General features: G+C 40.2%; 2 protein-coding genes, 1 non-coding gene and 2 pseudogenes across 3 annotated transcripts; 1 reads left to right on the forward strand and 4 right to left on the reverse strand.

Moving 5' to 3' along the window:
* Window positions 1-1865: 1865 nt before the first annotated feature.
* On the reverse strand, window positions 1866-7727 carry LOC135114429 (histone H3-like). The gene is made up of 4 exons (XM_064030335.1): window positions 7306-7727; window positions 5200-5368; window positions 4969-4991; window positions 1866-1919 (listed from the first exon to the last, which is right to left on the reverse strand). Exons 1-4 carry the CDS (start codon window positions 7675-7677, stop codon window positions 1866-1868), a joined length of 618 nt encoding a protein of 205 aa, XP_063886405.1. The 5' UTR covers window positions 7678-7727.
* A 9428-nt stretch (window positions 7728-17155) lies between these two features.
* Window positions 17156-17274, reverse strand: LOC135114556 (5S ribosomal RNA; annotated as a pseudogene).
* A 1018-nt stretch (window positions 17275-18292) lies between these two features.
* Window positions 18293-18411, reverse strand: LOC135114598 (5S ribosomal RNA). The gene has a single exon (XR_010275571.1). It is a non-coding gene; the product is annotated as a 5S ribosomal RNA (ribosomal RNA).
* A 716-nt stretch (window positions 18412-19127) lies between these two features.
* On the forward strand, window positions 19128-19420 carry LOC135114323 (histone H4-like; annotated as a pseudogene).
* Window positions 19421-24705: 5285 nt separating this feature from the next.
* Window positions 24706-25140, reverse strand: LOC135114504 (histone H3-like). Its single transcript, XM_064030400.1, has one exon. The coding sequence runs from the start codon at window positions 25138-25140 to the stop codon at window positions 24730-24732; it is 411 nt and encodes a 136-aa protein (XP_063886470.1). The 3' UTR covers window positions 24706-24729.
* Between the last annotated feature and the right edge of the window lie 382 nt (window positions 25141-25522).

A 25522-nucleotide genomic window follows, 5' to 3' on the forward strand; every position in this document is an offset into this window, starting at 1 on the left:
TATTATTATTATTATTATTATTATTATTATTATTATTATTATTATTATTATCATTGAATTATTTCAATGATCACGCCCCTCATCGTTCTCAGTTTCTCATAAAACAAAATATACATTGAGATGAAAAAGACGCTCAACATATCACAATAGGCAACACATCTAATCAACTCTCCACTGTGACACACAGCAGGTACATTAGTAGAAATATAGTATACATATTTATTCTCGGTCACTTGCGTGCCTGACTAAATAATAATAATAATAATAACAAATAACTAACTCGAAAATAAATACACTACTTGATTATTATTGATATACCAGTATGGTCTACACAACTCTCTAGATGTTTGAACGTGTGGCTCCGAAGAGGAGCCGGATTGATGGTGATATTGGCTGAAGGGGAGGGAGGCCCTTTATTTACTTCTTCTCAGTCTTCTTGGGAAGGAGCACGGCCTGAACGTTGGGCAGCACGCCACCCTGTGCAATGGTGACTCCGGAGAGGAGCTTGTTAAGTTCCTCGTCGTTGCGGATGGCCAGCTGAAGGTGACGTGGGATGATGCGAGTCTTCTTGTTGTCACGGGCGGCATTGCCGGCAAGCTCAAGGACTTCAGCAGCCAGGTACTCCATAACTGCCGCAAGGTACACGGGGGCACCAGCACCCACGCGCTCGGCGTAGTTGCCTTTCCTTAGAAGGCGATGAATCCTGCCGACCGGGAACTGGAGTCCAGCACGACTGGAACGGGACTTTGACTTTCCCTTCACCTTTCCTCCCTTGCCGCGTCCAGACATGATAATGGATGTTGTGGTAGTAGTAGTAGTAGTAGTTGTTGTTGTTGGTGATAAATGAGGAGCGCGAGTACTCTAACCTCGTCGGTAGCTCTGCGAGCAAGTAGTGAATTTTGGGAAAAACGGCTATATATATGCGAGATCAGATCGGCCCAGAGCGCGTCTGGACCAATCAGGACGCTCGCTGTTCCAAGAAAAAATCAGAGAAGAATTTAACCAGCAAGATTTTACCACTATAACCCCACCAGAACTAAAAGCCAAAAGGTCAGTAATAGCGTTCAACCTGAATTCCCACATATATAACAACAATGAGGATGAGATGAAAGAGGAAATAATAGCTCACAACCAATGGATAGGAGAGAACATAGATACTGTGCTTAAATTTCCAAATTCAAAGAACATAAAGATCACCTTCACTCAAGCTATATATGCCACCAAAGCTCAAGAGAAAGGTCTTAAACTCTTTTCTATGAAAATACCTTACCACCAAATAAAACAAGAAAAATTTTACAACATCATGACCTGCTTCAAATGAATGAATCAAGATTACAAAATTTGTTCAGAGTGTAATGAAACAGGCCACACATGGAGACAATGTAACAATGAACGAAAAATGTGCATTAACTGTGGAGACAACCATCGAACCCTATCCATGAAGTGTCCGGCAAGAAAGGAAGCTATTAAAAAGAAAAGACTAGAAGAAAGAGAAAAAACAACATACTCACAAGTGACAAAAACAAACACAACAATAAACAACCGAAACAATGGTATAACACATGTCAACAAAGAAGAACACCTAAAAATATACTCTTGTATGATTCATGCACACCTCATGAATGTAATAGAACCTGGGAGTTTTGAAAAAGAACTTAATGCTACCCTGAAAGAAAATAACCTGCCTACAATTAAGATTCCCAAAACACCAAACTCATCCAAACTACTAGCAACCTTAGCCCAAACAGAACAAAAAGACAGCAACCAAGAAACAGAAATGGAAGAAATGGAAACACCAAATAAGAATCAACAACCGCGGCAACAACAACAAGAGGAAGACCAAGTGGAAAATACAGAAAGACAGCTCAGAAGTGAGGACATTCAGCTTGAGTTCTACACAAAAGAGAGTAGTGGATGGCCTGAAGATTTAACAATTACACAACTAGCCGAAGGAGTAGAAGAGGAAAAATACAAATTTACCTACAATGAAGACACCTTAGAACCAGAAGAAATCATAATCCTAATGAAAACAGGCAAAATAAACTTAGGAAACTGTCTCAGGACTGTTGAAGATAGTTCATTTAGGAAGATAAGAAGCGGGCAAGGAAAGGACAGGACACCGCCTGTCAGACAAACCCAACGTAGCAAAACAAACCCCAAGTAAACTTACAACTCCAACTTAACACAGATAACATGGCAATTAATAACATCAAAATTATTCAGCATAATGTACTACAATGGACTAACAGAAGGATTTCATTGTCTAACACTTACAGAACGCTAGACCCAGACGTTATTCTAATCAACAGTCATTGCTTAACAGATGAGAAATATATGAAAATAGCTGGCTATCACTTACATAAAAAGAACTCCCTAAACAACAAGTCAGATGGAACCGCAATAGCAATCAAGAGGAACACTGAATACAAACTGATAGATGACTTCATATCAGATCTGCTTGCAATAGAAATAACTACTTCTACAGGCAAAATAATAATAGCAACTCTATACCAACCACCAGCCAGAAATTACATTCCCATACCTGACTTCATAAAACTATTCAGACGTAATTGCCCTGTATACATGATCGCTGACCTTAATGCCAACCACCCCACCTTAGGCTACAATCACACGAACATCAAAGGAAGACAAACTAACACACTCATACAAAATAGACTTATACAACACATAGGCCCAGACTTCCCAACCTCTTACACACAAAGGCGGGGAACAACCCCAGACATAATTTTAACCAACCACAGAACCTATCACAACACCTATATTACCTCTGGACCACTCACCACCAGTGACCACGTACCAGTAATACTAACAATATCTATAACACCCATACTCATACCAGTAACCCCAAGACCAAACTACAGGAAGGCCGACTGGAAAAAATTTAAAGCACGAATTATGGAAACGTTGCACATCAATAACCTTAACACCGCGACCCTAGAAACAATAGATTATGCAGTAGAGAACTGGCATCAAGCAATTGACAGGGCAACGCAAGATGCAATACCACTAACAATATACAAAAGATTACCCTCACCACAACATAGTGACACCACAAAACTAATAATAACACTCTTTTCTAGTCTTCAGACATACAGTAAATCAAATGGCTGGAACATTCAAAGCTACAGATATTACCGCAATCTACAGTCAGTTCTTCAAGAATCCTTAATCACCGAGAATAATGAACACTGGTCTAAGCTGCTACATGATATGGCCAACATATATAAAGACACAGCATGCTTTTGGAAGAAAATAAAACATATTACCAATAATACTAACACAGAACCTTACTACCTAAAAAACATAGATAATAGAAAAGTCTATACAAATGAGGAAAAAGAGGAGGTACATAGGGAATATTGGAAAGATATCTTTAAGGAAGATGAAGTACAACAAAATGAAGATACAGAAATAATATACGAGCACATGCAAAACAACCTATACAGTTCAATACCCTACAACAATGCAGACATCACTAGACTAGGAACAGGCATTCTCGACGAAACTATTACAGAAGATGAAGTAAAGAACATCATAAAGAACTTGAAAAATACAAGCCCTGGAGAAAGCGGAATGAATAAAACATTACTAACCCAACTCCCAGAAATATCAATTAATAGACTAACCCACATATATAACAGTTCACTATCAGCAGGCTACTTCCCTGATAAGTGGAAACATGCTATAATAAGGCTAATACCAAAGGCAGGAAAAACATCTTACCATCCGCAAAACTATAGACCAATATCCCTACTTGAAGTACCAGGTAAAATACTTGAACGAGTAATAAACAACAGACTGAAATCATATCTCGAATTTAACAACAATTACAATGACAACCAATTTGGATTCAGAACAGGCAGAGGAACCACACACGCCCTAGCAATAATCACAGAAAAAATTGCTCAGAACAAAGCAGATAAAGGCCAATGCCAAGTTATTATGAGGGACGTAACAAAAGCATTTGACCAAGTATGGCACTTAGGATTAAAATATAAAATACAACACCTGCAATTCCCAACTTCATTAGAAAAATTCCTAAGTGACTTCCTCTCAGACAGAACAGCATCCATTAAAGTTGATAGTCACACAGGTCTACCATTCGACCTCAACTGTGGCGTTCCCCAAGGGAGCGTCCTCTCACCTACCCTTTACACAATATACACGAACGACATAGAAAACTCAAACCGATACCTAAACATACTATACGCTGACGATATCACCCAAATCATCGGTTATCCAGGGAAATCTAAAAACATGATAAACAGACAAACAGAAAGAGCAATATTATCAATAAATAACTTTGAGTACAAATGGAAAATAAAAACAAACCTAAACAAATTTACGCCTCTATATATTGGTGCAAAAAGAGCAACTCCACTACAGATAAATGATAATGAAATAGAATTCAAAAAAACAGGAAAATGTTTAGGGTTAACACTAACTACTTCAGGATATTTTAAACACATAGACGAGCGATGTAACTCTGCAAACACAGCCTTAGCTAAGCTATATAAACTACGGAACTTGCCAGAAAACATAAAAACTCACCTAGTTAAAGCTCTAATTCTACCCATACTGGACTTCCCCCCTATTCCCATACACACATTGAGTAAAAACCAAATCAGAAGACTACAAAAAATACAAAATAAGGCTCTTAGATTTGCCACAAATCAGCGGTACCCATACACGATGACAACACAACAAATTCACACACACACAAACTCTATACCACTAAATATACGTTTACATAACAGAGCAAAAGATATATGGGACAGAATTGAAACTCTTGACATCCCCATCTACAGTGAACTACTAGAACAACCACAATAACATACAAAGATTTCATCGTGACTTCCAAAGCAGCCTACAAGCCCGTAATAATATCCCAATGCCAATATACTGAAAACAAAGGTGCTAGTTACTATACAAGATACACTCACTCACCTTCACAATTTCTGCCAACTTACCTGTGGATGACCATAAACAAATACAATCCAAACACAGTGAATCTGAAAAGAGAAAGTTATGCCCACTTACCAACATTTTTCCTGTTAACTTACCTTATTATGAATGTAGAAAAACCTACATTACACATGCAGAATCTGAAAAAAAAAAAAAAAAAAAGCACAATGAGAAACTAGTACATTACACAACAAACACATAATTGCTTCACACGGGGTCGGCTGAGCTCCTCTCTACCCACTCCTGGCCCTGAGTCGGCGGTAGGCTGGTGTGACAGGGCAGTTGCCAGCTCCACCACAGCCGAGGGGACTACGCCACTGGCAGGGCTTGCAGACCTCCAGTTGATGGAGATGGGTGGAGGGTTGCACCTCGTCCTTAGTCGCTGGCACCCGGGGACCACACCTTAGGGGGGGTGAAGAGTTGCGAGGTGTCGGCGAGGGAGTATGGGTGGAGTCCAAGCAGGGCTCAACCTATGGTGCAACAGGGAGACTCAGCCATGACCGTGCCATTACATGAAGCACACATACAAAACATCTACACATACAAAACATCCACTCACCTCTATAATAGATAAGTAAATATAGAAATACAAAAATTTAAGGATGATTAAATAAATAAACATGTAAATAAACAAGTAATAAGGCATTCTTGTTGGATAGGGATGGTGATGGTTTAGCTCGTCTCTGCCTTAAAAAAAAAAAATAATAAAAAAAAAATATATATATATATATATATATATATATATATATATATATATATATATATATATATATATATATATATATATATATATATATATATATATATATATATATATATATATATATATTATATTATATATATATGTATCTACATTCACCAACGCCACACATCACACAAACACACACACATAACTTGAAACACAAAACCAACATTATCTTACACTCAGTATTAACATTCACCAACACCACACATCACACAAACATGCACACACACATAACTTAAAACACGAACATCAACATCAATACGAAAAAAAAAAAAAAAAAAAAAAAAACACTCACACAAGTAAAACGTACATACGAGCCTTAAAAAAAAAAAAAAAAAAAAAAAAATAGCTAGTCACCACAGAAACATTTATTTATTTTTTTTACCTACACTATAAAAAATAGCAACGTGGACTGCCCACACACTGTTAATTCTTACTATACTTCAATATTTCTCACTATATCCTTCTTCTATCCCCACTCTTACTTCGCTTCACCCCACTTTTCTAAAAAGAAAGAAAGAAAAGAAAACGCACACTCGTTCTCACAGCAGTACGGCGACACTATGCCTCCCAAAGCATCAGGAAAGGCTGCCAAGAAAGCTGGCAAGGCACAGAAGGCCATTGCCGAGGGCGACAAGAAGAAGAAGCGCAGGAGGAAGGAGACCTACTCCATCTACAAGGTGCTCAAGCAAGTCCACCCAGACACTGGCGTGTCCTCCAAGGCCATGTCAATCATGAACTCGTTCGTGAATGACATTTTCGAGCGCATCGCTGCCGAGGCATCCCGCCTGGCACACTATAACAAGCGCTCCACCATCACCAGCCGGGAAATCCAGACCGCTGTCCGTCTTCTTCTGCCTGGTGAACTGGCAAAACACGCTGTTTCTGAAGGCACCAAGGCTGTTACCAAGTATACCTCCTCCAAGTAAACAGGCGGCCAGTATACTGCTGCCAGTATAAAATAATACCCGGCTCCATTGTAGCCACACTTGAAAAGGAAAAAAGATACGATATAGACAAATGCATTATTATTATAATTATTGTTATTATTATTAATATTATTATTATTATTATTTTTATTATTATTATTATTATTATTATTATTATCATTATTAATATTATTAATATTGTTGTTTTTATTATGATTATTATTATAATAATTATTGTATCATTATTATTATTATTATTATTATTATTATTATTATTATGCTTATTATTATCGTGATTATTATTCAGTGGAGATAAAGAAAAGATAAAAAAAAAATAGAGATAAAGAAAGATAAAAATTCTCCCAAGTGAAAGAGATATGGCTATGGAAGAGGGAATAATAATAATAATAAAAACAAAAAAAGGGGGAAGGATATTGAGTTGAAAGTCGAAAGTTAATTATTAACCTGATACTGAAAGATGGAAAATAAATATTTTCTTCCACAAAACCAAACAGATTGTCTATGAAAATTCTTTAATGAAAGAGATGTTTGGCCCTTAAAAGGGCCTAGATATTGCTGTTATGAAGATCATTCGTGGATGACTTCTTAGGCACGCTCGCCACGGATGCGAAGAGCCAGTTGGATGTCCTTTGGCATGATAGTCACGCGCTTGGCATGGATGGCGCACAGGTTGGTATCTTCAAACAGACCCACGAGGTAAGCCTCGGAAGCTTCCTGGAGAGCCATGACAGCAGAGGACTGGAAGCGGAGGTCAATCTTGAAATCCTGAGCAATTTCACGCACCAGGCGCTGGAAAGGCAGTTTCCTGATAAGCAGCTCAGTGCTCTTCTGATAACGGCGGATCTCACGGAGAGCAACGGTTCCAGGCCTGTAACGGTGGGGTTTCTTGACTCCTCCAGTGGCTGGAGCAGACTTGCGAGCTGCCTTTGTAGCAAGCTGCTTGCGGGGCGCCTTGCCACCAGTGGACTTGCGAGCCGTTTGCTTGGTACGTGCCATAGTTGTGGTAACAACAACTCACAACGAACACTCAGCTGAGTCTGCCCGCGCTATCTATCTATCTATCTATATTTATAGAAAAGATGGGTGAAGGAAGAATAATATGAGTATAAGAGGATAGTGAGAAATAATGAAAGAAGTATAAGATTAAAGATGGTGGGCTGTCCACCTTGCTATTTTACTTATTGATGTTATACTGTGTATTATGTGTTTGTGAGAATGTTTGTGTTCTGTGTGCTGACTTCATGTGATGGCACGGGCCGCGATTGTTCTCCCTGTTACACCGCAGGCGAGTCGAGAGAGACTCTACCACTACTCCCTCGCCGACACCACACAACTCTTACCCCCTATAGGTAGGTCCCCGGGTGTCGGCGACTCGGGATGAGGTGCAACCCCTTCCCCATCTACCGCTTGCTGGGGGCCAGCAAGCCCTACCAGTGGCCAGTACCCCTCGGCTGTGCACTACGGTGTGGTGAACACCGGCTTGGCATACCGCCTCACCGCCGACTCAGGGCGCAGAGTGGGGAGAGAGGAGGCCAGCTACGAGTCCCATGTGAAGCATGTGTGTGTGTGTGTGCTGTTTAGAGTGTTGGAGTTACATAATATTCTTTCCTTTTCAGATGCCCCGTGTGTGCTGAGTTTTTGTGTTTGGCCATCTTCAGGAATACAGTGAGTAAAGGTAAGTGTTTTAAGGTGAGTATGTTTCCTTTATTTTCGGTTTGTTAATAGATTGGGTTGGGTATTGTTTTGCATGCCTGTAGGCTGCTAGGGAAATCACGGTGGTATTTTACTATTTGATCTGAGTTGTCTTTTAGGCTTTGATAGATAGGCAGGCCCAACTCATGAATTTTTTCCCAAATTGTCTTTGCTCTGTAGTGTAGACGTATATTGAGAGGTGCTGTTTTGGTGTGTATGTGTACTTGTTCTGTTGTCATGGTGTAAGGGTGTTTCTGATTTGTTGCAAATCTAAGTGCTTTGTTTTGAACTTTTTGAAGTTTGCTAATTTGGTTATTGCTCATTGTGTGTATAGGGATTGGAGGGTAATCAAGTATTGGTAGTATTAGTGCTTTTACTAAGTTCATTTTTATTTTCTCTGGCATGTTATGTAACTTGTAGAGTTTTTGTAGTGATGCTATTGGTATATTTTTACGCTCCTGTATATGTTTGTAGTAACCACCTGTAGTTATGGTTAGACCAAGGCATTTGCCGGTACTTTTAAATTCTATTTCTTCTTCGTTAATGATGAGTGGAAAGGTAAGTTTTGCTCAAAGGTGCAGAGGGGTGAATTTATTAACATTGGTTTTTATTTTCCAGTTCCTTTCGTAGTTATTAATTGCTGTTATTGCTCTCTCTGTTTTTATATTGAGCATGTTCTTGGACCTTCCTGGGTAGCCAATTATTTGTGTTATGTCGTCTGCGAAATTGATGTTAAGGGTTTGTATAGGTTGTTGAATATCATTGGTGTAAATTGTGAAGAGTGTTGGTGACAGAACACTCCCTTGTGGTACACCGCAGTTTAAATTTAATGTAGGACCAATGCAATGATTAACTTTAATGGATGCTGTGCGATCAGATAAAAAGTCGCATAAAAATTTTTCTATTGTAATAGGGAGTTGTAGTTGTAGGATTTTATGCTTAAGACCGAGGTGCCAGACTTGATCAAAAGCTTTAGATATGTCTCTTAGTATGACTTGGCACTGGCCTTTATCTGATTTATTGTGTGCTATTTGTTCTGTGATGACTGCTAGTGCTTGTGTGGTGCCTCTATTACTACGAAAACCGAACTGGTAAGTGTTATATAAGTTATTAATTTCTAGGTGTGTTTTTAGCCTTGAATTTATCACTCGCTCAAGGATTTTTCCTGGTACTTCTAATAACGTTATTGGTCTGTAATTTTGAGCCTGTTGAGGGGATTTATTTTGTTTAGGGATTAGTCTGATGATTCCGTTTTTCCACTTGTCGGGAAAATAGCCTGCTGAGATAGTGCTGTTGAATATTTCTGTTAGTCTAATTATTGCTGTGTCTGGCAGGTGTGTTAAGATTGTTTTATTAATTCCACTTCGTCCCGGGCTAGTTCTTTTTAGCTGCTTTATGATGTTTTTTAATTCTTCTGTAGTTATTGTCGTGTCAGTGTGTTGTGTGTTGAGTCTGGTAATGTCAGAGTTATTGTAAGGAATTGTTCTGTGGGTGTTATTTCTGATGTTATGTAAGACAATCTCATTTTCCATGTGATCTTCCTCTCCATCCTCCTCTCCACTAAAGATTTCTTGCCAGTACTCTCTGTGTACTTCCTCTTTTTCTCTGTCGGTGTATACTTTGTTGTTATGTTTGTTCCTAATGTAGTGGGGTTCGTTCTCTCTGTTGCCTGTCAGTAGTTTAATTTTCTTCCAGAATGTTGTAGGATCTCTATAAGTGCTCGAAACTTCATTTATTAGTCTGTACCAGTGTTCTCTATTTTCCTGTATTAAAGCTTCGTGTAGTAGTGTTTGTAGTTGTTTGTAGTATCTGTAATTCTGATAGGACCAACCGTGTGCACGTGAGTAAGTCTGTAGTTCTGTAAAAAGTGTCTTAAGTAGTTTTGTAGTGTCTGTGTGTTTGGGTGATGGTAGACATTTGTAACGTGTAGTGGGTATGGCTTGTTGCATAGCTTGCTCTATTGCCTGGTGCCAGTTTTCAGTGGCAGTGTCTATTGTTTCAAGTGTTTCTTCGTGTAGTGTGTTTGTGTGTAGTGTGTTGGTGACATGTCTTTTAAATGTTTCCCAATTTGCTTTATTGTAGTTGGGTCTTGGTGGAGCTGGAATGGGTATAGGGGCTGTGGCTATTGTGTAAATTATTGGAATGTGATCGCTTGTGGTGAGGGGTCCTTCTACTGCATGTGTGTTGTGGTATGTGCGGTGGTTTGTAAGTATAATGTCTGGTGTTGTGCCTCTTCTGTGTGTATAATAAGTAGGAAAATCTGGTCCGACATGTTGTATTAGTCTGTTTTGTATTAAAGTGTTGATTTGTCTGCCTTTGTTGTTGCTGTGAGTGTATCCTAAGTTGGGGTGATTTGCATTTAAGTCAGCCAGCATGTATACTGGACAGGTACGTCTAAACAATTTAGTGAAGTCAGGTATGGGTATATATGTTCTTGATGGTGGTTGATATAAAGTTGAAATTATTATTTTTCCTGTGGTGGTACTTATTTCTACTGCAAGTAGATCTGATAGGAAATCATCAAGTAGTTTATATTGTATGTTCTTTTTTATTGCTATAGCTGTGCCATCTGACGCATTATTGAGGGTATTTTTCGTGTGTACTCTGTATCCAGGAATTTTCATTGGTGTGTTTTCTTGTATGCCGTGGCTGTTTATGAGTATTATTTCTGGGTCTATTATTCTGTATGTGTTGGAGAGTGATATTCGTCTGTTGTTCCAGTGTAGTACGTTGTGTTGTATTATCTTAATGTTTCTTAGAGCCATGTTGTTTGTGTGACTTTGTTGGTGTGTGTGTGAGTGTTTTTGTGTGTTACTGTGTGTTTTTTGTTTTTAGTTTTTGTGTTTGCCTAGCAACTGGAGACCTTTCATTGCACTGCCCTGTTCTTATTTTCCTGAATACACTGTCTTCCAGTATAGTGAAGCAGTCTTTCAACACTATATCACCTTTTTTGATTAGTCCTATCACTTCGTGAGATTTCATGGTTGGTTCATTGTAGGTGTATTTATATGTTCCATCCTCTATTCCTTTTATCAGATGACCCATTGTGATGTTTTTAGGCCATCCCTGGCTCTCTCTTGTTATTATTTTAAGTTCTATTTCATCGCTGTCAAGTTGTTTCTTTGTGTTTGTTTGTGTTTTTTGTTTGGTAGAAACTTGTTGGGTGTGTGTGTCTAGTGTTGTTACATTTTGTTGTTGATCTGTTTGTGTGTCTGTTAGTAGGTCTTCAGTTTCCATTAAGGATAGTTTTTCTGTGTCGGCTAGAAGTGAGAGGAGTTTTGAGGAATTAGGTGTCTTAGGTATTTTTATTTGGGGAAGTTTATTTTCCTTTAGAGTGGCATTAAGTTCTTTCTCATAGCTTCCTGGTTCTATTACATTCATTAGATGAGCGTGTATCATGCAAGAGTATATTTTGAAATGGTCTTCTCTGCTGATTTGTGTTGATGTGCTGTTATTCATTGTGGGAATGTTGTTTGTCTTTGTTATCTGGGAGTATGATGCTGTCTCCTTTTCTTCCTCTCTCTTCATCTTTATTACATCTTTTCTTATTTTGCATCTCATAGATAGTGTTCTGTGGTTTTCTCCACAATTGATGCATTTTTTGCTCTCTTTGTTGCATGATTTCCACGTGTGCCCTTCCTCGGCACACTCGGAACATATTTTATATTCTTTATGCTTTGTACAGTCTTTTGTAGTGTGAGATTCTATCATGTAGCATCTGAAGCATGTTTGGATGTGATAAAATTTATCTTGCTGGATTTGGTAATGTGGAATTTTCATGGAAAAAAGCTTTAGTCCATGTTCTGTAGCTTTAGAGGCATAGATTGCCTGAGAGAATGTTATTCTAATTGTTTTAGAGTTAGGGAACTTGAAAACATTATCAATATTGCCTTCCAGGAATGAATTTTGAGTATACAATTCATTTAATATGTCGTCTTCAGAGTTGTTGTAGATGTGTGCATTAACATTAAAGGCTATGACTGTTTTCTTTGCTTTCAGTTCTGGTGGTATTACTGGATTCATGTCTTCTTGGGAAAATTCTTCCTTAATCTTGTCTTTGAATATCTTTTCTTGCTCTTCATCTGACGAGACGATGATGAATCCATCTTGGACTGGAATTATGTTGGTAGGGAAAACATCATTGTTGCTGAGTATTGTTAGGAGAGTGTTCTTTCTTCGTGGATCTTGGCTGTTTGTTGTTTTTATTTTTACTCTCGTCATTTTTCACATGATAAAAACAATAACTCCTATAAGGGGGCCGAGGCCTGACAAAAACCCACAGCTAATAAATGGATAGAAAAAAAAGAAAGAGAAGGAGCCTGCCTATGTGGGGCAGTTTAGTCACCCAGCTCCTAAAAGCTGTCGTAATGGCCCTGCCCCACGACCTAGCCCTAGCAAAGATTTCCTCTGAAGGAGGGGAAAGGATATATCAAGTTGGAGGTAAAGAGGGAGGCTTACCCAGCAGCCTTCTAAGCCAGAGCCAACAGATCCACCTAGTTACCGAGGGTCACTCTCGGGAACGTTCTGGGTCCGCTCACTGCAGTCTGGCAAAGAACGAAGCTGGGAGCAAGGAAGGGAAAGGGGAGGATGGCGAGGAACCACAGGGCGAGCTCTCAACCGGACAGGGAGAGCTCCGGTACACAGTGGGACCTGGGAAGGCAGCTGGTGTTCTTCCGTCTATGATCACCTAGCTCCTTGACTCGGTGGCGAGTAAGTACGAGGCGGCGAGAGCTGCTGTCCAGCACTTTCACTCAGCGTCCGAACGGTCTAACAGGAAGCTCACGAATGTGTCTCCTCAGACTGCTGCCAGCAAGTGCTGCCCGCGCTTCCCACAAAATTTCCCACTGTCCCACTCTCTTTCTTCCCCCATTCATATCGTTGTATTGGAAATGTTGGAAAATATAAAAAAAAATTCACCCTTCTATGACAATTAGGAAGAAAGACATGGGATGCTTTCTTTCTTTTTTTTTTTATATTCCTTTATTGTAATTTTTCTTATTCTTGTTATAATAATTCTTACTGTTATCTTTATTACTTAAAATTTTCGTTCATTCTCCCTATTCTTATTCTTATTTTTCATTTTTTTTTTTTTCAGACAGATGAGGGTTGTGTAGTTACCCATCCAAGTATTGCCCGAAACCCCTGCGTAATCTCGACGATTTCATTTGACAATACCTATTTACTTATTTATTTTTTATTATATTTATTAAAAAAAAAAGAAGAAGAAAAGAAGATAAAGAATAAGGTATGTAATCGAAATACTCTCTCTATACTGTAGCAATAGTTTAGCTGGATGTGCTTGTATTGTGTCAAAAATACTTGCAATATCTGCAATTGTAACCTGCAGTGTCGGCATAATGCATAATTAAGCAATGAAAAGAAAAATTAATAAAAGAATAAATGAAAAAAAGAAAGAAAAAAGATACAATTAACAACTAAATATATTAGCTACCCCTCTACGTTTCTTTATCACTGCAGAAAAATGGAAACATTTTAACGTAGACTTCCCATGTTCCTCCCTCTCCTCTACCCTCTGACTACTTCATGCCACCTATTAAAATTCTTCGCAATGATGTTTTCCATGCCCTCGCTAGCCTAAACCCTCGGAAGGCTTATGGACCGGATGGGGTCCCTCCTATTGTTCTCCGAAACAATGCCTACATGCTTGCACCTTGCCTATTCAAATTCTTTCAGCTCTGTCTGTCAACACTACCTTTCCTTCTTGCTGGAAGTTTACCTACATTCAACCTGTTCCTAAAAAGGGTGACCGTTCTAATCCCTCAAACTACCATCCTATTGCTTTAATTTCCTGCCTATCTAAAGTTTTTGAATCTATCTTCAACAGGAAGATTCTTAAACATCTATCACTCCACAACCTTCTATCTGATCGCCAGTATGGGTTCGGTCAAGGCCGCTCTACTGGTGATCTTCTGGCTTTCCTTACTGAGTCTTGGTCATCCTCTTTTAGAGATTTTGGTGAAACTTTTGCTGTTGCCTTGGACATAATTATCAAAAGCTTTTGATAGAGTCTGGCACAAAGCTTTGATTTCCAAGCTACCCTCCTACGGTTTCTATCCTTCTCTCTGTTTACTTCATCTCAAGTTTCCTTTTTGACCGTTCTATTGCTGCTGTGGTAGACGGTCACTGTTCTTCTCCTAAATCAATTAACAGTGGTGTTCCTCAGGGTTCTGTCCTGTCACCCACTCTCTTCTTATTATTCATTAATGATCTTCTAAACCAAACTTCTTGTCCTATCCACTCCTACGCTGAAGATACCACCCTGCACTTTTCCACGTCTTTTCATAGACGTCCAACCCTTCAGGAGGTAAACATATCACGCAGGGAAGCCACAGAACGCCTGACTTCTGATCTTTCTAAAATTTCTCATTGGGGCAGAAAAAACTTGATATTGTTCAATGCCTCAAAAACTTAATTCCTCCATCTATCAACTCGACACAACCTTCCAGACAACTATCCCCTCTTCTTCAATGACACTCAACTGTCCCCCTCTTCTACATTGAACATCCTCGGTCTGTCCTTTACTTATAATCTGAACTGGAAACTTCACATCTCATCTCTAGCTAAAACAGCTTTTATGAAGTTAGGTGTTCTGAGACGTCTCCGCCAGTTTTTCTCACCCCCCCCAGCTGCTAACTCTGTACAAGGGCCTTATCCGTCCATGTATGGAGTATGCTTCACATGTCTGAGGGGGGTTCCACTCATACTGCTTTTCTAGACAGGGTGGAATCAAAAGCTTTTCGTCTCATCAACTCCTCTCCTCTAACTGACTGTCTTCAGCTTCTCTCTCACCGCCGCAATGTTGCATATCTAGCTGTCTTCTAACGCTATTTTCATGCTAACTGCTCTTCTGATCTTGCTAACTGCATGCCTCCCCTCCTTCAACGGCCTCGCTGCACAAGACTTTCTTATTTCTCTCACCCCTATTCTGTCCACTTCTCTAACGCAAGAGTTAACTAGTATTCTCAATCATTCATCCCTTTCTCTGGTAAACTCTGGAACTCCCTGCCTGCTTCCGTATTTCCACCTTCCTATGACTTGAATTCCTTCAAGAGGGAGGTTTCAAGACATTTATTCATCATTTTTTGACCACTGCTTTGACCCTTGTATGGGACTGGCATTTCAGTGGGCATTTTTTTTTATTACATTTTTGTTGCCCTTGGCCAGTGTCCTTCCTACATAAAAAAAATAAATAAATAGTAGTAGTAGTAGCAGTAGTAGTAGTAGTAGTAGTAGTAGTAGTAATGCTATTTTTCATATATTTAGTAATTTTTTTTTTTTCATATTAATATTTATATTTATATTTTTTTGTTTTGTTTTGACATTCATACGAATGCTATAAAGTTGAAGCATAGAAATTTATTTGATTAATTAATTAATTTATATATCTATTTATTTTGATTTTTTAAATTAATTAATTAATTTATTTTTATTATTATTATTTTTTTTTTTTTATGTCTCTATGATAAGCAAAGCATTATAGACCTTATGAAAGCACATATCCTCTAGAGTCTTGCCCTACAAAAGATTCTGTAAAGTAAAAAATAAAGGGAATAAGTGTCAGTGACGTTTGATGAATAGAGGAAGGCGTGGCAGAAATTACCATAAAACGTATATGAATGAAAATTTATCTTCCTCGTATTTTCCCACTTGCGTTTGCTTCTTGAAAATTTAACTGGGTGGGTCATATAGCAGACATATTGTTCTTTCCTCCATTGTAGTTTGTTTCCAGCAAGCCCCCTAAATAGAGTTTTTTTTTTTTTTTTTTTTTTTTTTTTTAAGAAATGAAAATAATTACATTCCAACGCTGATCACTGAGCGGAGCGTAGACGAGCTCCTATCCTCAAGGACGTTACCTCTCTCTCTCTCTCTCTCTCTCTCTCTCTCTCTCTCTCTCTCTCTCTGTCTCTTAGTGAAGAAGAATTAACATAAGTAAATAAGACTTTAAATAAAAAGAATATATATATATATATATATATATATATATATATATATATATATATATATATATATATATATATATATATATATATATATATATATATATATATATATATATATATATATATATATATATATATATATATATATATATATATATATACTCGTATATATATATATATATTCAAAGACAATGAATATTCTCTGGGGAAGGGGTGACGATCCTTATTTAACCCTTAATTTCAGTTGAATTTTGACAAGTCTACGTTAAAATGTTTCCATAATAATAATAATAATAATAATAAGAAGAAGAAGAAGAAGAAGAAGAGGAAGAAGAAGAAGAAGTAGAAAAAAAACAAGAAGAAGAAGAAGAAGAAGAAGAAGAAGAAGAAGAAGAAGAAGAAGAAGAAGAAGAAGAAGAAGAAGAATAGTAGTAATAATAATATTAATAACAGCAATATTAAAATAATAATGTTAATACTGTAAAGATAAAGAAACTTTAGATGAAAAAGAAAAACAATAAAAACAACAACTACAACAACAACAACAACAACAACAACAAGAACAACAATAACGACAACAACAACAACAACAACAACAACAACAACAACAACAACAACAACAACAATAACAACAAGAATAACACCATGAATGAGAATTAATAATAAAAGAGAGAGAGAGGGAGAGAGGTCCTTTTATGTAAGTATTTGTAAGTATTTTATTTATCTATTTATTTTATTTTTTTGCTTGCCTTATTGCATTAAGCGAGGTAAAAAAATAAAATGCAAAATGATGAATGAATAAGTAAAAAAAAATGTTGGAATGCCAACAACATATGGTGTTCCCAGGCGGTTACCCATCCAAGTACTAATCGGAACCAACGTTGCTTATTTTCGCTGATCAGACTAGGAGCGGTGTATTCAACGTTGTGTGGTCGTTGGCCTTGGTGAGCTTGAGTTTCCGACTATTAGAAGATTACACTATCTTCTTCTTCTTGTTCTTCTTCTGTTTCTCTTTTTTTCTTCTTCATCTTCTTCTTCTTCTTCTTCTTCTTCTTCTTCTTCTTCTTCTTCTTCTTCTTAATCTTCTTCTTATTTTTTTTTTTCTTCTGCTTCTTCTTCTTCTTCTTCTTCATCTTCTTCTTCTTCTTCTTCTTCTTCTTCTTCTTCTTCTCCTTCTTCTTGTTTTTCTTCTTTTAATATTATATTTTCATTTATTTATTTATTTTTTATTATAATTATTTTATTTTATTTTTATTGTTATTATTATTTTCTTCCTCTTTTTCTTCTTCTTCTTCTTCTTCTTCTTCTTCTTCTTCTTCTTCTTCTTTTTCTTCTTCTTCTTCTTCTTATTATTATTATTATTAATTTATTATCATTATCATTATTATTTGTATAGTAATAATGATAAGGAGAAGAAGAAGAATAATAATTTATTATTAAGAACAATGATGATGTGAGGTGGTAGCAGTAGTTGGGTGTGCTCTCGGCCCAGGAATGTCTGGGCCATTCACAGAACTGGCTGGGACGGGGACCCGTGATCCTGATCCAGTTGCGGGATGAAGCTTGTGTAGTCACCCATCCACGTTTTGCCCAGAGCCGTTGCTTAACCTCGTTGATCTTGAAAAGAATCTATGAAAAGAATAATAAGGATATATATATATATATATATATATATATATATATATATATATATATATATATATATATATATATATATATATATATATATATATATATATATATATATATATATATATATATACACACACACAGAGAAAGAGAGAGAGAGAGAGAGAGAGAGAGAGAGAGAGAGAGAGAGAGAGAGATGCTTTATTTGTCAATGGAAGCATTTTATTATTTGTTTTTTCTTTTCTGCTTGCCTTATTGCATTGTTTTATAATCAAGGGAGGGAAGAAAATGCAAAAAAATGAATAAATAAGGAAATAAAAATGTTGGAATGCCAACAACATCTGGTGTTCCCAGGCGGTCACCCATCCAAGTACTAACCGGACCCCACGTTGCTTAACTTCGCTGATCAGACGAGAAGCGGTGTATTCAACGTGGTGTGGTCGTTGGCTTTGTTGAGCTTGACTTATCGACTATTTGAAGATGATGTTCTCCTGCTTAGTTATGAAAGCAACGCTTTTCATAGTATAGTTATAATTATATATATATATATATATATATATATATATATATATATATATATATATATATATATATATATATATATATATATATATATATATATATATATATATATATATATATATATATATATACATAAACCATACTGGAAGAGCAAGGAGTTAGTGTTAATAAATATATTTGTTTTTTCTTCCAACTAGAAGAGGGGAAACTGGTTATGCTACCAAATGGAAGATAGTTTCTGAAAATTAGAATATGAATTCAGTTGAAACATTACTTGATACTGAATGAATCTTGCGCATGCCTACAAGAAAAGAGTCAGGGGAGAAGGTATATTATTTCGGCATGCCTTAGCGCGCCGGAAAATCTTGCAACCCCTCCACCTTTATATTGAGTTTTATTCACATTTGTGCTTGTGTATGTGAATTTAGTCATAAGTGTGCAGTTGCAGGGTCAACACTGAAACAGAAAACCTATGCATATGACCCGATAATGTTAAATTAAGTGAGAAAAAAAGGGAAAATAGTAATTTACTACACGCACGACCGCTCTGGCTCAATATATACCGCGCGACAAAAATTTTGAGGCACATTCGTGAGCTTCCTGTTAGACCGTTCGGACGTCGTACTAGCAGCTCTCATCACCATGACTGGCCGCGGCAAGGGAGGCAAGGGTCTTGGAAAGGGAGGCGCCAAGCGTCACCGTAAGGTTCTGCGTGATAACATCCAGGGAATCACCAAGCCTGCTATCCGTCGTCTAGCTCGCCGAGGTGGCGTCAAGAGGTGGCGTCAAGAGGTGGCGTCAAGGTGTTCCTTGAGAACGTTATCAGGGATGCTGTCACCTATACCGAGCACGCCAAGCGTAAGACCGTTACTGCCATGGACGTTGTCTACGCACTCAAGCGTCAGGGCCGTACCCTGTACGGATTTGGTGGTTAAATCGCTCCATTATTGAGATGGTGCCAGCTATTCAGCTTGCATTATCATCATTGAATAACATCATCTCCCTGACCTTTTTAAGGTCCACAAACATGAAAAGAAAGAAGGACCATAGACTACTATTATTACTACTACTTTCTCATAACCATGTTCACTATCACTATCTGAGCTAAGAAAAGAAACCATTATTAATTATAACCATCTTTCTCACTTCATCAGGTCTTCTCCAAGTATCATTATTATTATTATTATTATCATCATTATTATTATTATTATTATTATTATTATTATTATTATTATTATTATTATTATTATTATTATCATTGACTTATTTCAATGATCACGCCCCTCATCGTTCTCAGTTTCTCATAAAACAAATTATACATTGAGATGAAAAAGACGCTCAACATATCACAATAGGCAACACATCTAATCAACTCTCCACTGTGACACACAGCAGGTACATTAGTAGAAATATAGTATACATATTTATTCTCGGTCACTTGCGTGCCTGACTAAATAATAATAATAACAATAACAAATAACTAACTCGAAAATAAATACACTACTTGCTTAATATTGATATACCAGTATAGTCTACACAACTCTCTAGATGTTTGAACGTGTGGCTCCGAAGAGGAGCCGGATTGATGGTGATATTGGCTGAAGGGGAGGGAGGCCCTTTATTTACTTCTTCTCAGTCTTCTTGGGAAGGAGCACGGCCTGAATGTTGGGCAGCACGCCACTCTGTGCAATGGTGACTCCGGAGAGGAGCTTGTTAAGTTCCTCGTCGTTGTGGATGGCCAGCTGCAGGTGACGTGGGATGATGCGAGTCTTCTTGTTGTCACGGGCGGCATTGCCGGCAAGCTCAAGGACTTCAGCAGCCAGGTACTCCATAACTGCCGCAAGGTACACGGGGGCACCAGCACCCACGCGCTCGGCGTAGTTGCCTTTCCTTAGAAGGCGATGAATCCTGCCGACCGGGAACTGGAGTCCAGCACGACTGGAACAGGACTTTGACTTTCCCTTCACCTTTCCTCCCTTGCCGCGTCCAGACATGATAATGGATGTTGTGGTAGTAGTAGTAGTAGTTGTTGTTGTTGGTGATAAATGAGGAGCGCGAGTACTCTAACCTCGTCGGTAGCTCTGCGAGCAAATAGTGAATTTTAGTGAATTTTGGGAAAAACTGCTATATATACGCGAGATCAGATCGGCCCAGAGCTCGTCTGGACCAATCAGGACGCTCGCTGAGGTGGCGACTCCTGATCCTGAGTAGGCACGCTAATATATATACCACTTTTCAACTGAGGAAACCACGCAGTTGCTCCGGATTCAATTTCAGGCACTGCAGGACAGAGCAACGCTGAGAGGCTGGACGTATGACGACTATAGGCAGTACACCCAAGTAAAGGTTGCATTGCAAGACTCTCGACGGACCGAGGCTAGGGAGCACTGGGGGAGGAAGTTGGCTAGCCTAGCTGCCAACCACCGCGACCCCAGGAAATTTTGGAGGGAAATTAAATGCCTCTCAGGTAGAATGACACGTACTGAGACTTACCTCATTGATAACGCAGGGGACAGAATATACACCAACCACGGCAAAGAACGTCTTTTCACCTCCATCTGGAAACAGGTCTACAGGGATGATTTTGACAATGATTTCGACGACAACGACCGCGTGCTGGATTACATGGCCACCGCCTTGCAAAGGACCTCCCCATACGGCAACGCTGATCCTGCTCGTCTTACCGGTAACTCCCAATTAGACTGCCTCATCTCCTCCCAGGAGCTCTATGCCGCAATCAAACGTGGCAGATCCACCTCCCCGGGAGGCAGTAGGATTAACAGACTAATTCTCTCGCATCTTCCAGAGTCCGCTCTTTCTAGATTGCAGGCCATCTTTAACTCTGCACTCTCTGCTGGGTACTTCCCCGTCGGGTTCAAGCAGGCGGAGATGAGGATGATTCCCAAGGCCGGGAAGCCTCCCACTCTTCCTGAGAGTTTCCTTCCCATCTCGCTGCTAGAGGTACCGGGGAAGCTACTGGAGAGGATCATCATCTTGCGGCTTCGCCTTCACCTGGAGGATGGCTGCCACCTGCATCCAGCGCAGTACGGCTTCCGCAGTGGCAGGGGCACCGCTCAGGCCATTGCTCTGGTCACCGAGACTATGGCTGTCCACCAAGCCAACAAGTTTCGATGCAACCTTGTCCTGCGTGACGTAAGTAAGGCATTTGATCGTGTCTGGCACCTGGGCTTGAAGTACAAGATTCTTCAACTGGGCCTGCCTGGCACTGTCGAGCGCCTCTTATGTGACTTTCTCGCTGACAGGTCTGCAAGAATTAGGGTCAAGAGCCACCTCGGCCCTGAGTTCCCCCTTGACGCCGGAGTCCCGCAGGGCAGTGTGCTCTCGCCGTTGCTTTACAACATCTACACGAGCGACTGCCCTGCTTCTGGCGCCGGGGTTAATGTACTTTATGCTGATGATGTTTCTCAGGTTGTGTTCCATCCAGGCCGCTCCAGTATGATGCTGAACGCCCGTACTAGCAGAGAGATCGCCCGCATCAACTCCTTTGAGGAGGAGTGGAGGATCAAGACCAACATGGCCAAGTTCACCGTTGTACCCATTGCCACCAAAACCCCCGCCCCACTGCTGGTGGACGGGGATGACGTCGGCTTCAGGCCCAGGGGCTCTCTCTTGGGCCTGGCCGTCAGCTCAAAGGGGTACACCGCGCACGTGTCCCAGCGCGTGACGCGAGCTAAGGAAGCCCTCGCAAGGCTGTACCGGTTCCGGGACTTGGCCACTGGTCTGAAGCTCCACCTTATCAAAGCCTGAATCTTACCTATCCTTACATATCCCCCTGTTCCCTTGCACGCTCTCTCCACAACAGCCATTAGCAGATTGCAGAGGGTCCAGAACAGCGCTCTACGGTTCGCTCTCGGCATCAGATGGGATGATTTCACCAGCTCGGCCGAGCTTCACGAGGCCGCGTCCCTCCCAGCCCTCAACGTCCGCCTCCACGAGATGGCAGCCAAGGTGTGGCAGCGGATGGACGACGAGGGGTGGGACCAGTACCGGGTGCTACAACTTCTGCACGAGGAAGCCCCTCGCCGTCAGCACGCCTGGTTTCCCAGGAGCCTCCTCAGGCTCGAAAACCCGCCACCAGAGCCTCGATACAGGTGAATGTGTGCTCTCCTTTCCGTTTTGTGAATCTCCTTATGCACTATTGATTATTGCCTTCATTCCCTATCTCCATCTCCTCCCAACCTTCAGCTCCTCTGTTCCTTTCCTGTGTCCCTTCCCCTACCATCGTCCCTGCTTTCCTGTACACCCGCCTCCTACCCACCTCCCATATTCCCATCTGCCCTGATCCTTCTGAACTCCCTTTCTCTATCCGTACCATTGATACTCTCAGTGTTCCTTCCCCACAGCACGTTCATCTGCCGCCGCTATGTCTACCCCTCTCCTCCTGCTGCTGCCGATGACTGATGAGAGAGCGAGCGCCTCTCCCTTCCACTGCTGATAGTAGTTCCCACCGAGTGACGAAGCAGCGACTCAACCGAGCCAAGCCACTTCCGGGATCTGCCAGGCCTGATGTCACCCCACCGGGTGACACCGACGGCAGACCAGTGGCGGTTCCTTCTGTGTGCCCTCCCCCCTCCCCACTGCGCCCTGAGTTGTTGGGATAACGGCCTTCATCCCAGCAAGGGGTACTCGTCCTCCGGGGTAAAAGTGCGAAGCTCCCGGCAGCGGGGCTGAGCCGGGGCCCACACACTTGAGGGGACAACGGGACACCACCTATCAAGACGAGACTCGCCGCAAGATCTTCTAGACTTCGTGCGATATGTCACTCTCCACCATATGTGACAACATAAATACTACGGTTTCCACCCTAAACTAATTGTACTGCCTATGGATAACCTTTCTTATGTATATATGTATGTGTGTGTATGTGTATATGTATATATGTATATATGTATGTATATGTATATATATGCATATGTGTATATGTATATATGTATATATTTGTACCTATATTGTAACCCTCCCCACTCTCCTCTATTTCACAGCAGTATGGGTGGTTTTTCTCCGGGAACTCCGGTTTCCACCCGTTCACCTCTCATGTACTGCCCTGTGACAATCACCATCTTAACAGCTGCAGGCCGGTCCGCCCGGCAACTTTTAATCTTCTACTGTATTTCTATTTTTCCTCTCTTTCTCTTACCGTGTGCCAGGCAGGCGCACCTCCCCCCACTCTTTTTGTAACCCATCTTTTCTAAATAAATCTTTGAAATCTTTTGAAAACGCACACTCGTTCTCACAGCAGTACGGCGACACTATGCCTCCCAAAGCATCAGGAAAGGCTGCCAAGAAAGCTGGCAAGGCACAGAAGGCCATTGCCAAGGGCGACAAGAAGAAGAAGCGCAGGAGGAAGGAGAGCTACTCCATCTACATCTACAAGGTGCTCAAGCAAGTCCACCCAGACACTGGCGTGTCCTCCAAGGCCATGTCAATCATGAACTCGTTCGTGAATGACATTTTCGAGCGCATCGCTGCCGAGGCATCCCGCCTGGCACACTATAACAAGCGCTCCACCATCACCAGCCGGGAAATCCAGACCGCTGTCCGTCTTCTTCTGCCTGGTGAACTGGCAAAACACGCTGTTTCTGAAGGCACCAAGGCTGTTACCAAGTATACCTCCTCCAAGTAAACAGGCGGCCAGTATACTGCTGCCAGTATAAAATAATACCCGGCTCCATTGGAGCCACACTTGAAAAGGAAAAAAGATACGATATAGACAAATGCATTATTATTATAATTATTGTTATTTTTATTAATATTATTATTATTATTATTTTTATTATTATTATTATTATTATTATTATTATCATTATTAATATTATTAATATTGTTGTTTTTATTATGATTATTATTATAATAATTATTGTATCATTATTATTATTATTATTATTATTATTATTATGCTTATTATTATCGTGATTATTATTCTGTGGAGATAAAGAAAAGATAAAAAAAAATAGAGATAAAGAAAGATAAAAATTCTCCCAAGTGAAAGAGATATGGCCATGGAAGAGGGAATAATAATAATAATAAAAAAAAAAAGGGGGGGAAGGATATTGAGTTGAAAGTCGAAAGTTAATTATTAACCTGATACTGAAAGATAAAAAAATAAATATTTTCTTCCACAAAACCAAACAGATTGTCTATGAAAATTCTTTAATGAAAGAGATGTTTGGCCCAAAAAAGGGCCTAGATATTGCTGTTATGAAGATCATTCGTGGATGACTTCTTAGGCACGCTCGCCACGGATGCGACGAGCCAGTTGGATGTCCTTTGGCATGATAGTCACGCGCTTGGCATGGATGGCGCACAGGTTGGTATCTTCAAACAGACCCACGAGGTAAGCCTCGGAAGCTTCCTGGAGAGCCATGACAGCAGAGGACTGGAAGCGGAGGTCAGTCATGAAATCCTGAGCAATTTCACGCACCAGGCGCTGGAAAGGCAGTTTCCTGATAAGCAGCTCAGTGCTCTTCTGATAACGGCGGATCTCACGGAGAGCAACGGTTCCAGGCCTGTAACGGTGGGGTTTCTTGACACCTCCAGTGGCTGGAGCAGACTTGCGAGCTGCCTTTGTAGCAAGCTGCTTGCAGGGCGCCTTGCCACCAGTGGACTTGCGAGCCGTTTGCTTGGTACGTGCCATAGTTGTAGTAACAACAACTCACAACGAACACTCAGCTGAGTCTGCCCGCGCTTATAACATAACATAACATAACAAAGAGAGAAAAGATGGGGAGGGGGAAGTGGGGATAGTGGGAAGAATAGGGGGGTGATAAGAAGGGAATTGTAGTAGGAGAAATAGTCACTGGGGCTTAACCCAGGCGCAATTTCAATGAGGAAGGACATCTTTTTTTTTTTTTTTTTTTTTTTTAACGTGTTATATTCATGCTAAGATGGCAAGGGAGACAAGGTCCTTATCGGGGAAAGCAGGAGAGTCCGCCACCAACCGAGCAAGCCAAGCCCAACACAGCCACAGCCACGGACGCCGCCCACGCACCCAAAACCCCGGGCCAAACCACGCACAA

The sequence above is a fragment of the Scylla paramamosain genome, chromosome 27, assembly GCF_035594125.1.
Source record: "Scylla paramamosain isolate STU-SP2022 chromosome 27, ASM3559412v1, whole genome shotgun sequence".
Lineage (NCBI taxonomy): Eukaryota > Metazoa > Arthropoda > Malacostraca > Decapoda > Portunidae > Scylla > Scylla paramamosain.